Source organism: Marmota monax, unplaced genomic scaffold, assembly GCF_021218885.2.
Source record: "Marmota monax isolate L192 unplaced genomic scaffold, Marmota_monax_Labrador192_F-V1.1 WCK01_AAM20220418_F8-fsc00111, whole genome shotgun sequence".
NCBI classification, from domain to species: Eukaryota; Metazoa; Chordata; class Mammalia; order Rodentia; family Sciuridae; genus Marmota; species Marmota monax.
Window position 1 is genome coordinate 2,107,785 of NW_026695067.1, and position 16,393 is coordinate 2,124,177.

At 34.9% G+C, this 16,393-nt stretch overlaps 1 protein-coding gene across 10 annotated transcripts in view; it reads right to left on the reverse strand.

Annotated features, from left to right (window-relative positions):
• The window catches only part of Scaper (S-phase cyclin A associated protein in the ER), a 460,757-nt gene that overhangs the window by 79,914 nt on the left and 364,450 nt on the right, over nt 1–16,393 (reverse strand). For all 10 annotated transcript variants that reach the window (XM_046428027.2, XM_046428024.2, XM_046428026.2 and 7 more), the window contains one exon: nt 15,579–15,702. In XM_046428027.2, coding sequence (XP_046283983.1) covers nt 15,579–15,702 — 124 coding nt within the window. The remainder of the gene's footprint in view (nt 1–15,578; nt 15,703–16,393) is intronic.

Consider the following 16,393-nt stretch of genomic DNA (forward strand, 5'->3'; position numbering starts at 1 on the left):
TAATATTGCTGCTTTTACCTCTTTAAACAGACTGCTTTCACAGGTGAGAATGAACTGAGCTAGAGCAGAGGCCAACCATAAAGAATGCTTTTAGTCCATTTCCCACATCTCATAAAACCCCAAGAAGAGCAGGAAAGGGCATAGAAACAGGGACTTGGCTATGTGTGTGACCATTTTAACGTCTGGTGTTACTACTTTCTTTTCATTTACTGGAAAACCCAGAAGGCCTACGCTTTATGCCCTGCAGGGTCTACATACAAACATGACCGATGCTGGGTTTACATTCCATGCTGGGATGTAAACCGTAGGAGGGCAGGCAGAGATTGTTCATTACAGGGTGCTGAGAAAGGCTTCAGTGGAATTTCTCTGTATTGATCCTTCCAGTTTCTACCCATCCCCCATTCAACCCACTGTATTCTCTTCCTTTCTGTTCTATTTCCTTCATGAACCCTCTTCTTATCCTGGGTCCTGCTTTGGTCTTCCTTTTTGTTTCATCCTCTCATATTCTCTCATCTCTCTGCTGTGTATTTGTACAGATGGGCATGTGTATGATTCTTACTCTTGCCAGGTGTCTTCACCTCAAGCTTCTTTTTTTTTTAATATTTATTTTTTAGTTGTAGTTGGACACATACCTTTATTTTGTTTGTTTATTTTTATGTGGTGCTGAGGATCAAACCCAGGACCTCGCACGTGTTAGGAGAGCACTCTACCGCTGAGCTACAACCCAGCCCTTCTCCTCAGGCTTCTAGTCTTAGTTTCTCTTTCCCCTCTCCAAAAGTAGCTACCTAGCTTTGTATCACCAGACTTGTTAGACAAAAAGGAATTGAACTATTCCCTTGCACTGTTGAGGACATCCTTTGTGTCTTCAGTTGTAGTAGTCTTCTCCTGCAGCTAGACCACAGTGTCTCCCACAGGGGCACTTGGGATACTACAGATTCCTACTTGGGTACTGGGATTGCCCTTTTCCTGAATCTCTCTATTAAATGACAATAGTTCAGGTTGTGTTCAAATTAGCACAAAATATACATCGAACAGCTGCCATCTCCTTTAAGGAATTTCTGTAACTTGAGTTAAATACCTCTGCAATAATTTTTAAACATATTTCAGTTACAGGTCTGCATGATCTACTATGAAAGCACTTCCCTTTGATAAAAACAACCATTGCTCTATTAAAGAAACCTTTTAAAGTTGAGGGCTATATTTAAGCTCTAAGAAAATAAGATCTAATATTTGAATTATTCTGAGTGTTTAAGCCTTTGGGTTCAATGTATGCAGTTAATGAAACTATGAAACTGTCATCAACAGTTACAAGAGAAATTAGAAAATATTTTGAACTGTATTTCAAGTTTCTAGAACATTTATTTATGTACTTCTTTAAAATATCTATGTGTTTGTGTGTATATATAATCTCAAACTTGAGAAAACTGTACATGTATGTTAGACGAGACTGGGCATGTATGTTCAGGGCAGTATGGCCGTAGACTGCACGTGTTTCAAAGAACTTTTCCTGAACCTTGTGAGAACAGGCTGCTTGCATGATGCCCCTTCACCACTAAATACTTTTATGTACTTCCAAGAAATGGGCATGTTCCTACATTAGAATACCTCCAACACTGAATCTTTACCACTTTCTATACCTCAGATCCCATTTAAAATTCTCCAATTGTTGCAGTAATGTCTTTTAGAACAAAAGCATTCAGTTTAGAATCATGCTGCATCTAGTTGTCATGTCTCTTATCTCTACTAGTGCAGAAAATTCCTTAGTGACTCCTGGAACTTGCACATTAGTTTTACACTTTTAAAGGTAATAGATTGTTGCTGGGTACTATGTCACAAGCCTGTAATCCCAGCTACCTGGGAGATTGAGGCAGAAGGATTGCAAGATTGAGGCCAGCCTAGACAACTAGGTGAGACACAGTCTCAAAATAAAAATAAAAAGGGCTTGAGGATATAGAGCTTAGTGGTAGAGTGCCCCTGGGTTAAATTCCCAGTACCCATAGCACCCCAAAAGATGACATGTTCTTTTTTTTTTTTTTTGAGAGACAGAATTTTTTAATATTTATTTTTCAGTTTTTGGTGGATGCAACATCTCTTTTATGTGGTGCTGAGGATTGAACACAGCGTCCCACACATGCCAGGCTAGCGTGTTATCGCTTGAGCCACATCCCCAGCCCATGACATGTTCTTTTGAAGAATGCTCTACTACTTGTGTATGACAGACATTTCTTCATGATTAGATTTAGATTATGTATTTTTGGTTGGAATGTCATAGAAGTGATACTGTTTTGGGCTTGCTGTAGATTATCAGGGGGCAGACAATTATTTTTGTGCATTACTGGTAATTTTTTTTGATCCCTTGAAAGATAGTACACCAAGATTTTCCTCTAGAAAGTTATTATTTTACATTGTAATCAATAGCAATTTTAGAGAGATATTTGGAAAGTATGTAAATAACTTTTTCCCTCATGAAATGTTCATTTTTCTTGGGAATTGTGTACCACATAAATATTTAACAAAATAAATATTTCTTTCATTGGTAAAAATGACAAAATGAGATTTGAAAAATAATAATATACACTTTATTTTTGTCCAATACATATAAACATTTAAGGCTAGACTTTCTTTTCTTTTATAGTTTTGTTTTAAATGCACCCCAAGGATTTTTAAGACTTTTTTATATTTATTTTTAATTCATTTTTTAATGTGGTACTGAGGATTGAACCCAGTGCTTCAAACAGACTAGGCAAGCGCTCTACCACGGAGCCACAACCCAAGCCCCTCAAGCATTTATTTTTTATTTTTTTTAAGTTGTTGATGGACCTTTATTTTATTCATTTATTTATATACTATGCTGAGAATTGAACCCAGTGCTTCACACGTAAAGGCAAATGCTCTACCACTGAGCTACTACCCTAGCCCCTCAAGCATTATTGATACAGAGTATTCTTACTGTTATTTTTTCCTCTGAGAAAAAAGGTATAATTGCTGAGGTATAATTGAGCAACAAATTTGCACATATATAAAGCATAACATTTGATGTTTTAATTTTACTATTGTTCAATTCTAAGGTTAAAGACATCTGTGATTTATTCAATCACTCTTTGAGTTTATGTGTCTCTAAAATTCTAAGTGTTTCTGTGGATTTTAAAATATCTTTTGGTATTGATTTCAACCTTCACCACATTAAATTTTGAGCAAGCAAAGCTACAAATTTCTAAGCAGGCTTTTAAAAATATGCTGCATTTTAATTAATACAGTTCAAAATATTTTCTAATTTCTCTTTTAATTTTATAGATATATTACTGAGTTCTAATTTTATTCCACTGTGTTCAGAGGCCATACTTCACATGATTTCAAGCTCTTTAAATTAAGAATGTTTTATGGCTCAGAATATAGTCTACCCTAAGCATACTATATGCACTAGAAAATGAAATGTATTTTATCCTTGTTGGAATAGTGAGATCTGTAAGTATCAAGTAGGTCAAGATGATTGACACTATTTCTCTTCATACCATGTATGTCTACTGATTTTTTTTTTTTCAGTTTAACTGCTCTTAACAGTTGATGAGAGATGGGTATAAGATACCGTCTGTGAGAATGGAGTTGTTTATTTCTTTATTTTTGTTGGGGGGTATCTGGGGATTGAACTCAGGGGCACTCCACCACTGAGCCACATCCCCAGCCCTACTTTGTATTTTATTTAGACACAGGGTCTCACTGAATTGCTTAGTGCCTCTCTTTTACTGAGGCTGGCTTTGAATTCCTGATCCTCCTGCCTCAGCCTCCCACCCCTGGCATGTGCCATTGTACCTGGCTATTTCTTCCTTTGATTCTGTCAATTTTTGCTTCCTGTAATTTGTAGCTCTATTATTAGGTGCATTTATGATTGTTATATCTTTCTATCAATTTGACCTTTTAATATACAATGTCTCTTTATGTCCGCTAATATAGTGGCAATAAACTCCATTTGATAGTAATGTAGCTATTTTTGTTTTCTCATGTTTACTATATATGTCTTTTTTCATTCATTTACTTTCAACTTATATAGGTTCTGTATATTTTTATTTTAAATGCATCTCATGTAGGCAGCATAATAGTTGGGTCTTTCTTTTTAATTCATTTCAAAATTTTTTGCCTTGTTATGAGGATTCTGCATATTTCATTTAATGTAATTATTGACACACTGGGTTCAGGTCTATTGTTTATTACTTTTTTCCTGTCTGTTTTCTGTTTTATTCTCTAGTACCTCTTTCCTTCTTTTGGGATATTTGGGTGTATTTTAGAATCCTATTTTAATTTATCTATTGGCTTCTAAGATATTTTGCATGGTTTCTCTAAGGTATTACAGTATACAATCTTAACTTCTCTAAGTCTACCCTAAATTGAGACTATTATTTAATGTAAAATGTAGAAAGTCTGTAATCTTATGATCTCACTTTTTGTCCTCCTGATCCTTTAGAATACACAGTATCATATGTAGTGCAACTTACATGTCATCACGTCTACAAGATAATGTTAAACTTTTTTCTTTAAATCACTACATATATTTTCTGAAAATTTAAAAGAAAAAGATTTCCATGTTCACTGCTTTTCATTCTTCCCTGAAGACAGGAAATTTTACTGGGAATCATTTTCCTTGAGTCTGATAATTTCCTTTTGTGTTAATAGTAGTGCAGGTCTGTTGTCAACAAATCCTGAGGTAGGTATGTATGTGTGTGTGTACTTCTAGATCTACAGTATGTTTACAAATATATGGTATAATATATATATGTATACATATATACACAAAAAAATGAAAATATATTTCACATTTGTTCTTAAAATATATCTTTGCTGGCTATAGAATTCCAGGCTGATTTTTTTTTTCTTTCAGCATTTTAAAGATGCTCAGTGTTTTCTGGACTCTAATGAGAAGTGAGATGTTATCTGAATAATTATTTTCCTATATACAATGTAGCTTACCTTGAAGATTTCCTCTGTATATGGAGTTTTTAGTAGTTTGACTATGATTTGCCTAGGAATGATTTTCTTTGTAGTTAACTTTTTTTGGATTTGTCGGGCTTTTTCAATTTGCACATTTGTGTTTTGCCAAATCTGGAAAATATCTTAGTGTTGTTTTTTTAAAAGTGTGCCTCATTTTCTTTCTATCCTCCATCTGGATATTTAGCGACATGTAGGTTACAACATAAGATAATGCCTCACAAGTTGCTGAGGCTCTCTTACTTTGAAAAATTCTCTATTCTTCAGATTAGACTAATTCTAATGATGTAAGTTCAATGACCCTTTCTTCTGTCATCTTCATTCTGCTGTTAAAACTCATCTAGTAACTTTTTTTGTATGTTTAAATCTTTGGGAGAAATAATTTTAGACTTCTTCCAGCTTTCCTTAATGTTAATATCCTACAAAACTATAGCACAATTCCAAAACCAGAAAATTAACACTAATACAAAACAATAAACTAATCTACAGACCTTATAATAATTTTGTCAGTTTTTTCACTATTTTTTTTTTGTTCTAGGACCCAATCCAACATACCACCATTGACTTTAGTTATAATACCTTTTAGTCTCATGAGTTTTTCAGCCTTAATAATTTGAATAGTCTTGGTCAGTTATGGAGTTTGTCTAATGTTATCTCATAATTGGATGGTGATTATGCATTTTGGTAGAATATTCCAGAAGTGATATTGTGAGTTTTATGTGTATTATATTATTGAGTACAGGATGTTGATATATCCTGCTATTAGTGATGTCAGCTTTGATAATTTGGTTACAGTGGTATCTATCAAGCTTCTTCACTTTTAAAAAAAAATTTCTTCATTGTAAAGTTAATATCCTCCTTTTATGAAGGGGGATGATTACTTTGAGATTATGCAAATATCCTGTTTTGTTATCATTCCTGTGCACTAATTTTTGCATTCATTGATGATTCTCTCCTGTAATACTGTTTTGTCTAATGGTGACATTTCTATTTTTTTTTATCATTCTTTCTCACATTTTAATTCAGTGAATTTTTAATTTTGGTTACTGTAGTTTCCTTTTGTAAATTTATTTTTTAGTTGTAGTTGGACACAATACCTTTATTTTGTTTATTTGTTTTTATGTGGTGCTGAGAATCGAACCCAGGGCCTCTCACGTGCTAGGTGAATGCTCTACCACTGAGCTACAATCCCAGCCTGGTTATTGTATTTTTCAGTTCTAGAATTTCCATTTGGCTCTTTATGTATTTCCTCTTTGATATTTCCTATTCATTATCAGCATTTTTTCCTTTATGTCATAAAGCTTAGTCATAATAGTTTTTTTAATATCCTTGTCTGCTAATTCTAACATCTGTGTCATCTTTGTGTTGGCCTCCATTAATTATCTTCATTCTTAAAAACAGGTCATGGTTTCTTTCCTTTTTTTTTATGTTGAACAATCCTAGACATTACGAATATTATGCTGAAGGAGTATGTATTTTGTTATAGTTCTCTGGTAAGTGGTTTTTTTTTTAAAGTGGGTATACGACTGTTGGACTTAAACAGCAAGACTACTCATAGTTAATAGCTCAAATCTCAGTTTATTTTGTCTTTAGTTGAAATATGTGGAGTCTGTCCTGCACATATGAGATTCATTTAGCATTATTAACATATTTATAAATAATTAGGGGATACCGCTTTGTGGATCTCTCCTTTCTAAATATTCTCCACATCTCAAGCAGAATTTGATCATTTTTTATTCTTTTAAATCTTCTGATTCCTATAAATTTGTTAAGACTTACTTTATGGCCTATGGCATAGTTAACTGTAATTTTCCATGTGTGCTTGTAAAACAATGCATGATTCCCTAATCTCTTGTACATAGGATTCTACATATACTAAACCATGTCTATTTTATTTAAACCTTTTAAATCTTTAATATTTTTTGTTTTGCCTGTCAAATATTTGAAAGTAGTGTTGATGTAATCTTTACTATGATGGTAGATGTCTTAGTTTCTCCAAGTAAGTTAATTAATGATTTTAGGTGATAGAGATAATAATGGAAAAGATATTATTTCATATGTCTGCAATGGAAGGCAAAGTGGAGTTATAATATGACCCTTATTCTTTTATTAGCTAAAGTTTGAATATAGCTTTGAGAATAAAGCTCCATACCAGTCACAACATCACTTAAATGTTCTTATCAAATTTAAATTAGCAGTGCAGCAAGTAATAATTTAGTAGTAAGAATGCTAGGTTGGGATTTAGGGAGCTGAATTTGAAACCCAATTACATAGGTGACAGGCTGTGGAACTTTGGCAAACACCTCACCCCACATATTGACCATCTCTTTTCTCACTGTTCTTCTTTGTAAAACAAAATAGACTGAACTAGACCAGACATTATTAAGTCCTCCTCCCCAGTTCTGCAATTCTCTGTGCCAATAAGACATATGGCTTGGTGAACATAAACAGAGTTTACATTTTTTATGATGGAGAAGGCAAGGTGTAATGGACAGACCAAGCCAACGTCACACTGTGAGAAAAGAAGGAAACAAGATGCAATTGGCATAAGGAAGAGTACTGTCACCTGCGGTGTTGAAGGATTTCTGCTCCCATGTAATTAACTATGGAGTCCATGTTCTGGTTTCTCAGTATAAAAGTGGGAGAGTTCCAGGCCTTGCTGCTATAATGAAAATCAAACAGGCACCTGGATGGTTCTTCATGTGACTAAGTGAAAAACAATCCCCTTGCTATTAAGATTGCACTTAGATTTCCTTTGTTTGTATCTAGGACTTTCTTGTCACTTTCTGAAGAGCTCACCAACAGCCTCTTTGATTCAACAGTATCATATCAATTATTCAAGGTTTGTACATCACTTTTCAATTAACAACCTCCTTGGCTCCAGAAAACACATACACACAATTTATCAGCATATTCTTTAAATATTTCATAAAGAACAGGTCACTATAAATTAAAAATAAGTCTACTAATAAAATATTTAATGTCGGGCTGGGGATGTGGCTCAAGCGGTAGTGCGCTCGCCTGGCGTGCGTGTGGCCCGGGTTCGATCCTCAGCACCACATACAAACAAAGATGTTGTGTCCGCCAAAAACTGAAAAATAAATATTAAAAAAAAATTCTCTCTCTCTCTCCTCCCTCTCTCTTTAAAAAAAATATTTAATGTCTTTTAAAACACAATGAGACATCAAGGAATTATAAATCTTTTCATTAAACGATTCTTTAGTACATCCCACCAAATGACAACACTAAACCTATATAAAATCAAAATCAGAAAATTTTGCTTTGTTTCACTTGCATACTTAAGAAAGTGAGGACATATCAATTTAGCTTATAGGAAGGGAAATCCTGCACCGGGGCTTAGGAGACTAGGGTTCATTTCATGGTTCTGCCAATAGATAGCTGTGTGATCCCTTTTCCATACTGCAATTTGTTTATCAGTATATCAGGCTTTTTAAATCTTGTCCAACATTAAAAGCCTATCAATCTATTTTCACAGCACTCAATGCTAGGTTCGCAACTTTTTAAAAATGGTAAAAAAACATGTAATACAAATTAACCCTCTTACGAATGTTTAAGTATATATTACAGCACTGTTAACTGTACGCACATGGTTGTAAAACATATATCTAGTAACTTTTCCTCTTTCATAACTAAAATTTGATACTTGTCAAACAAAATTTCATTTTCCCCCACTGCCCTCAGTTCCTGGCAGCCATGATTCTATTTTGTTTCTGAATTTCATTATTTTAGATACTTTATGTAAGTGGAACCATGTCTTTTGTGATTGGCTTATTTCACCTAGCATAATGTTAAAGTTTATTTATGTTGGAGTATATGACAGGATTTCACTCTTTTTCAAGGCTTAGTAACATTCCATTGTTTGTACATGCCACATTTTCTTTATCTATCCATTTGCTGATGAACATTTAGTTTATTTCAACCTCTTGGCTATCAAGAATAATGTTGCAGTGAACATGGTAGGGCAGCTGTCTATTCAAGATCCTAATTTAAATGCTTTTGGAGAAATATCCAGAAGTGGGATTGCTGGATCATATGGTAGCTCTATTTTGTAATTTTTTTGAGGAAGCACCATAGTCTTTCTCATAGCAACTGTACCATTTTGAATTCCTACCAATGGTGTAGAAGGTTATAATTTTGCCATATCCTCACCCAACTAATTGCTTATTTTTTATTTAAAAAAATGGCCATTCTAATGGGTGTGAAGTGATAAACTTTATATTTTGATTTGCATTTCACTGATGATTAGTGATTTTTATTATCTTTTTATATACCAGTTGTCCATTTGTTCATCACCTTTAGAAATATGTCTATTCACGACCTATTTTTAACTAGATCATTTAGGTATATTTTGCTATTAGTAGTTCCTTATATATTTTGGATATTAATTCCTTAGACTCTTTGAGCTGCTATAGAAAAATACCATAAACTGGGTAACTTGTAATCAACAAAAACTCAATGCTTGCAGTTTAGTGGGGTGAGAAGTCCAAGATTGAGGTGCTGATATATTCATTATCTGGTGAGAGCCCACCAGAAAGTGGGTACCCACCACCAGAGATCTACCTTCTGGTTGTGTCCTCATATGGTAAAGGGGCAAGGCAGCTTTTGGGAGTCTCTTTTATAAGGACACTAATCCTACTCAGCAGTGCTCTACCACCATGATCTAATTACCTTCCATAGACCCCTCTTCCTAATGTATAAAATTGGTGGTTAAGTTTCAATATATGAAGTTTGGTGAGTCACAAGCATTAAGACTATAGCACTACTTATCAGATATATAGTTTGCAAATATTTTCTCCTATTCTGTAGGTCATCTTTTCACTTTGTTGATTGTTTTCTTTGCTATGCAGAAGATTTTCTGTTCAATGTAGTCCCATTTATCTATTTTTGCTTTTGTTGCCTGTGCTTTTGTTTCACTGCCAAGGTCAATGTTGTGGAGGCTTTCTCTTGCTTTCACTTTGGAACATTATCATTCCATTTCTTTCTGGCTGGATTTCTGCTGAGAAATTAGCTGGTAGTACTACGCATGTTCCCTTGTATTTGGCAATTCATTCTTTTCTTACTGCTTAACATTCTGGTTTTTACTTTGTTTATTTATTTATTTTGGATGCTAAAGATTGAATTCAGGGGCACTAAACTACTGAGCGACATCCCCAGCCCTATTTTGTATTTTATTTAGAGACAGGGATTCACTGAGTTGCTTAGTGAGGCTGACTTTGAATTCACGATTCTCCTGTTTCAGCCTCCCCAGCCACTGGGACTATAGACATGCACCACCATGTCTGGCTGGTTTTTACTTTGGACAACTTTATTATAATGTGATTTGGTGTGTACTTCTAGGTCAGTGCTCTATCACTGATTTATATCCCTAGCCCTTGGTGTGCATTTCTTTGAGTTTATTTTATTTGGGATACTTTGAGCTTCTGAATCTGGATATGCATTTACCCGCCCCAGATTTGGAAAGGTTTTTGGCCATTATTTTTAAAAGTAAACTTTCTGCATCTTTTTCTTTTCTCCTTTACAATTTTCACAATGCATATATTAGTTGGCTTCATTCTATACTACATGTCCTTTAGGCTTTCATCACTCTTTTAAATTATTTTTTCTTTTTGACCTTCTGACTGAATAATTTTAAATGACCTTTGAATTGATTCTTTCTTCTGCTTGATCAAGTCTGCTGCTGAACCCCTAAGGTCAGTTTTTCAATGCAATTATTTGCTGTTCCAAAATTTATTTGGCTCTTTGTTCTGTTTTCTATCCTTGTTGATATTCTCATTTTTCCCAATGTTTTCTTGAGATCACAGTGCCTGTTTATGACAGCTGTTTCATATTCTCTGTCCAGTAATTCATACAAAATCTATTTTTTTTAGGACTGCTTAAGACAGATTAGTTTGTTCCTTTGTTAAGGCCATGTTTTCCTGTTTCTTTATGTATCTTATAACTTTTAATGGGATCTGTGCATTTCAGAAAATATCTACCTCTCCTGGTCTTTATGAACTAGCTTCTTACAGGGGAAGATCCTCATCAATCATCCTGGCTAGAGGTTTTGGGAGCCTCTAAAATCTTTTTTTGGGGATGCAGTTTCTCTGAGTTACACATGCACTTTCTCAGGGAGAGGATGGCTACTTTCCTTTTCAAGAGGTCCATAATCTCGTAATGCCTTTGGACTTGGCCTTAATCCTCACAAGTTCTTTGGTTCTACAGAGGCAAGCCTCCCTAAGACAGGTGAGACAGACAGCAGTCCTTCAGATATACCTTTAAAAAGCTGGAATATAAATACATGCTCACTCTTCTTCCTTTGTAAGGAAGAAACTGAAGGCTGAATGCCTTCTCCTGGTCATGCCAAGCTGCACTGGCCTCTGGTCGTACAGGCCCTCTGATGCTACAGTAAGTTGTCCCTGCTGTTGTTTGGATTCAGTTGCCACACGGCATCCAAACTATGCTGGGTCTCTCAGAGCTCTGAGTGAGGCAAAGACAGAAATCACTTCTGCAGGCATCCTTTCAAAAAGCTGAAACACTGGTGTAAGTTCCAATGTTCTTTCCCTACACCTCCAAGAAGCCGTGAGCTTCTCCCCTGCCATGAAGTTATGTTGGCTTGTGAAAGGGTGGGTGATCATAGGTAAAGTGAAAACAGCTCTTCTTACTTGTTTCAATGTGGCTATTCTTGGCTTTGAGTTTGTCTGGGATACAGCAACTCTTAACTGGTTTCTGGAGTTCTCATAAAGATATACTGGCGAGTATATTCTTGTTAAATCAATGTCTTTGTGGGGGAATGAAAGCTGGGGCTTCCCATTCTGCTATTTTGCTTGTTTCATTGGTCTTTTTTTTTTTTTTTTTTTCCTTCCAATGTGTATGTCTGATCTCCTTAAGGGGACATCTTAAGGCTACAGGTCCACTGAAGTGATCTAGGCTCAGAAAAGATGCTTAATAATTCCTTAATGAATGAAGATAGAAATCAATTTTAACATATTTTAAAGCTTTCAAGTTTCATGGAAGATAATTTGTGGGTGTTAGTTTCTATTCCTGGGGGAAACTTGTCTAAATAACCTGGTTTTGCAGAGATCCAAATAAATTCCCTGAGAGCTTATCCTAAAAATTCAAAATCTTCATTTATACTGCCAGAAAAAGCATGTACTTTTATAGTGTTACAAGTGCTCACTTATATTTTATGAAAATAATAAATTCAGAATTATAGAAATTCTATTTATATTTGAGGCATTAACCAAATCCATTTCTTCCCCAAAGCCTGCTAAATTCTCAAGTAGAATTCCTTCATGAAATCTTTAACAGGCACCTATTATGTGCTAGATACTCTACTATGTTTCCTGGGCTACTCTGTGGTTCTGATAACATTATAGCACTACTCATAGTTTGTCTCTGATATTTTGGTATGTAATTTCTTCCCTTCTTAACTGTGGGCTTCTAGAGTGAAGGAATTATATTAATGTACCTCCTCTGTAACTGTGGCATCTGAACAGTGCTTTGAAAAGGATAATTGAAATGAAATATAAAAGTGCTAAAACAAAACTCTAAGAAGCTAGATTGGAAAAAAGATGTCTTCAAAGCATCTGGATTTGCCAAAGAACCAGAAAGGCTGAAGTACCTGATAATCAAGTATTTTATAAATTCTACCAGATCACAATTAATTAGCCTCCTTTGTATTTTTCCTTTTCCTTCTGAAAAATGTGCCAATGACTATTTTCTTACCTCTTATTAAAGGGCATGAATAAGTTAGTAGTCCATATTTCAGTTACATGCACATTAAATTCAGCTAGCAAGAAAAATGGAAATGCACTCAAATGATTTCCAGAAACATAAAAACCACCATCACTAGTTACCCCAAACCAGGAAACACATCCTTTGCTGCTTACTGCCACAAACCCAGTCACAACAACATTAAAATTGACAGCTATAGAATAGACTAAAAGAAAAAACCAGGAAATGCCATGTATAAGGAAAGGAAGGATAAAATGTATCTGGCAAACAAATGTCCTTGGATCCCAGTTACGAACTAAGCAAAATTCACAGAGCAGAACAAACACAGAATATGGTGAAATCAATTGGTGAAGAGAGTAAAAGCCTTTTTGAGTGTTAAGAAATCTTGAGGTCACAAACAAGGGAATGTTATTCAAAGAAACTGGGGCATTTAATGAAGAAGGACATAATCAAGGTACTTAGAAGCTCCTGGAATATGGTTGAAACTTAATAAATGATAGCTACTATGAAGAAGTCAGAACTAGTTCAAATGTTCCTCCTTTGTGATGAACACCTTCTTTTGTGCTCCCACCACTCTGTTCGGGTCATCATTATACCATTCTTTTACTATGTGTTTTGGATGGAATGTTTGTATCCCTCCCCAAATTCAAATGTTGAAATTTCATTCCCTATGTGATATGCGGAGGTAGGGTCTTTGGGATGTAATTAGGTGTTATGGTTTAGATATGAGAAGTCCCTCAGAAGCTTGTGTGTGATAAGATGGAAGATTCTTTCGGTAAGTTGCCTTGTTCATTCTCTCACATTTCAAATGCCATTCTCTTCAGTTACCTGTTCTGTTCAAAGTAATGTCTCTTATATTACCAATAGAGAATAAGTTTTAAAGAGTAAGTTTATTCCAGATGATATAGCATGGAACAGTGGGAGAATGTAGGGTCTAGATTTTGGTTTTCAATCTGATTTTGAAATCATTTTAAACCACCAAATAGGTTATAAACAGAGTAGAAAGTTCCCTTCACCCAGAATCCCCTACAAACCTCTTATAAAATCATAGCACAATTAAGGAAAAGGAAAAAATGAATATTTAGCCAGTTTTCCCATTAATGTTCTTTATCTGGTCCAGGATCACATATTACATTTGTTATGTCTCCTTAGACTCTTCCATACAGTGATAATTCCACTTTTTTTTTTTTTTTTGGTATTCCAGGCAAGCACCCTACCACTGAGCCACATCCCCAGCCTGAGTTCCTCACTTTTTTTTCTTGTCTTTCAGGAAATGGACATTTTGAAAAATATTGGTCAGTTACTGGTCTCAATTTGACAGACCTATGATTGACTCTTGGCTTACATCTATGTAGCCTTGGGAAAGTCAACCTCTTGGTGATTCAAGTTTCCTAATCTGTGAAACAGATTAATAATGACTTTATAAGGCTGGTTTGAAAATTAAGTGAGGCAATATATATCAAAATACCTGAGATGTAAGGCTAAACAACAAATGCTAAACTTTCTCTTTGTGTTGTCTTTCAACTATTTTTGAAGATTTTTTTGATAAAATGTCTCATCCATATTATAATGACTTTTGTGATAAAACCATATATAATTTATTTAGTCTGTGACAGATGATTCATTGACATCACTATAAACAGCCATTGCTGTTTGTGTAATAGTTCTGCTCTATATCTATCTTGTTTTATTCTCCTGTACTGCTCTTCTCTCTCATTGTCAGTATGCCTGCCTGTAAGGGCTTCATAATTACCTTTCTGATTTCTAGCCTGCAATATATAAAGATTAATTTATTCACTCATACATTCATTCAATGGTATGCTAAACCTACTAAGTGCCAGGTCCTGTATTAGAATCTCAGAGATAGTGATTAGGTACCTGCTGTCCTAAACACTTTCATGGCTAATGATGGGGAAATGGACAAGTAAATAGTGACAATTCAATGTAATCAATTCTGTGAGAGATGTAATATCTAGAATCACATAAGAAATATTCTTAACCTGGAATTGGGGAAAGAAATCAGGTTAGAGAAGATTTAATCATGAAGGCACCATTATGCCTATTAGAATCTGCAAAACGTGTAAGAATTAACCAGATGGAGGGAGGAAGGGAGCAAAAGTTATAGAGTGTAAGGAAGAGCTATTAGAACTCTGTGCTGAGTAAAAGTAAATCAGTTCTGAAAAATAAACGTCCTATGTTGTAATCTTGCAGCTTGAGAGGGATTTTGTGCCAGTACCTCAGGGACTCAGAAACCTCACCAGGAAACTTCTGGCCTCAGAGTTTTGTTCTGGAGATTGTGGATGACAGACCTAAATGTTTGGGTATTCCACTGAGCTTACCTCTTTCAACATCTGTGAGCTGAAGTAAAATTTTAGGTTATAGTTGGCTGTTTGCTCCTATTTTAAAAGTATAACAGGTTTGTCCCTACAGAGGAGTTTCTAAAAAAAAAAAATCTAAATGACTATCAAAAAGTCCTTTTCAAACTGACCTTTTAAACTAAGCTGGTGAGAGGTTTTGAGGTTTTCTCAGCTTTCTTCCCTTCCATAGAACTCATTCCTGTGGCTTCAGAGGTTTGGCACTGGGTCCACCAGGTTCCAAAGCCAAATCTAACCATACCAATTTGTGTTCTTAGCAAGTGTCACACATCTATCATCCATTAAATATTAAATGTATGAGAATTCAATGCACATTTTCTTAAATTAAGGTTTTTTTCCTGCTGATCCCTATTTTACCTACCTAATCATCTTCACTTTCCCCCCCTCCAATATGGAGAGTAAATAAACAGAATTCTTTTAGTTTTCTCCACAGGGAATATTTCTCAAACTTTAACTGCTTTTAATTTTCAAAGCAATAATATTACATACCATCAACTGGTGTATCAGGAGGTCCATTAAGAAGGTAATCTTGTTACTAAACAGAACATCGGTGCAGTTTTCTGAACAGTTATTACAGGTGAGGTTGTAAACATTGATTGCATTGCAAAGAGACCTAATAGAAAGAGAAAAACAGCATTTGTAAAACATGAGAAGCTCTTCTCCAAACAATTTGAAATACATAAAATGAACTGCCAAAGGAACAGGCATGGGATGGAAATTAACTCTAAAAATAACAAGCCAAGTACTATAAGATACAAGGCCTATCAACTAGATATAAAAGCACCTAATTTTCCTCCAAAGCCCAGGGTTCAGTAGTAACTAACATCTCTTATTTATTTCTACTGGTTGCAACTGTAAACAGTGAAAACATATTTATTAGTCTATTTGACTATTTCTTAATAACCTAAGATTAAATATCATCTTTGATCCTTCAAATAATATCCAGAAAAAGAGGACTGGGGCTGGAGCTCAGTAGTAAAATACTTGCTTAGCACATGTGAAGCACTGGGTTTGATTCTCAGCACCACATTAAAATCATCATCATCATCATCATCATCATCATAATAATAAATATCCAGAAAAGAGACGGTTATCAGATCTGATGGTCTGGGATAAGGGCAGAAGATAAAAGAAGACAGGAGGCATGAGGAGAAACTAGAGACTTTCTATGTGAGGCAACACCTTCCCTGGAGGCTGTTTGGGTAGAAGAGGACATCATTCCGATGGAGCACAATTTGGTCATGGGCCCAAACAGTTTAAGGTCAAAATGATCAAAGAAATATTTTTGCCTATAGGATTAAAAA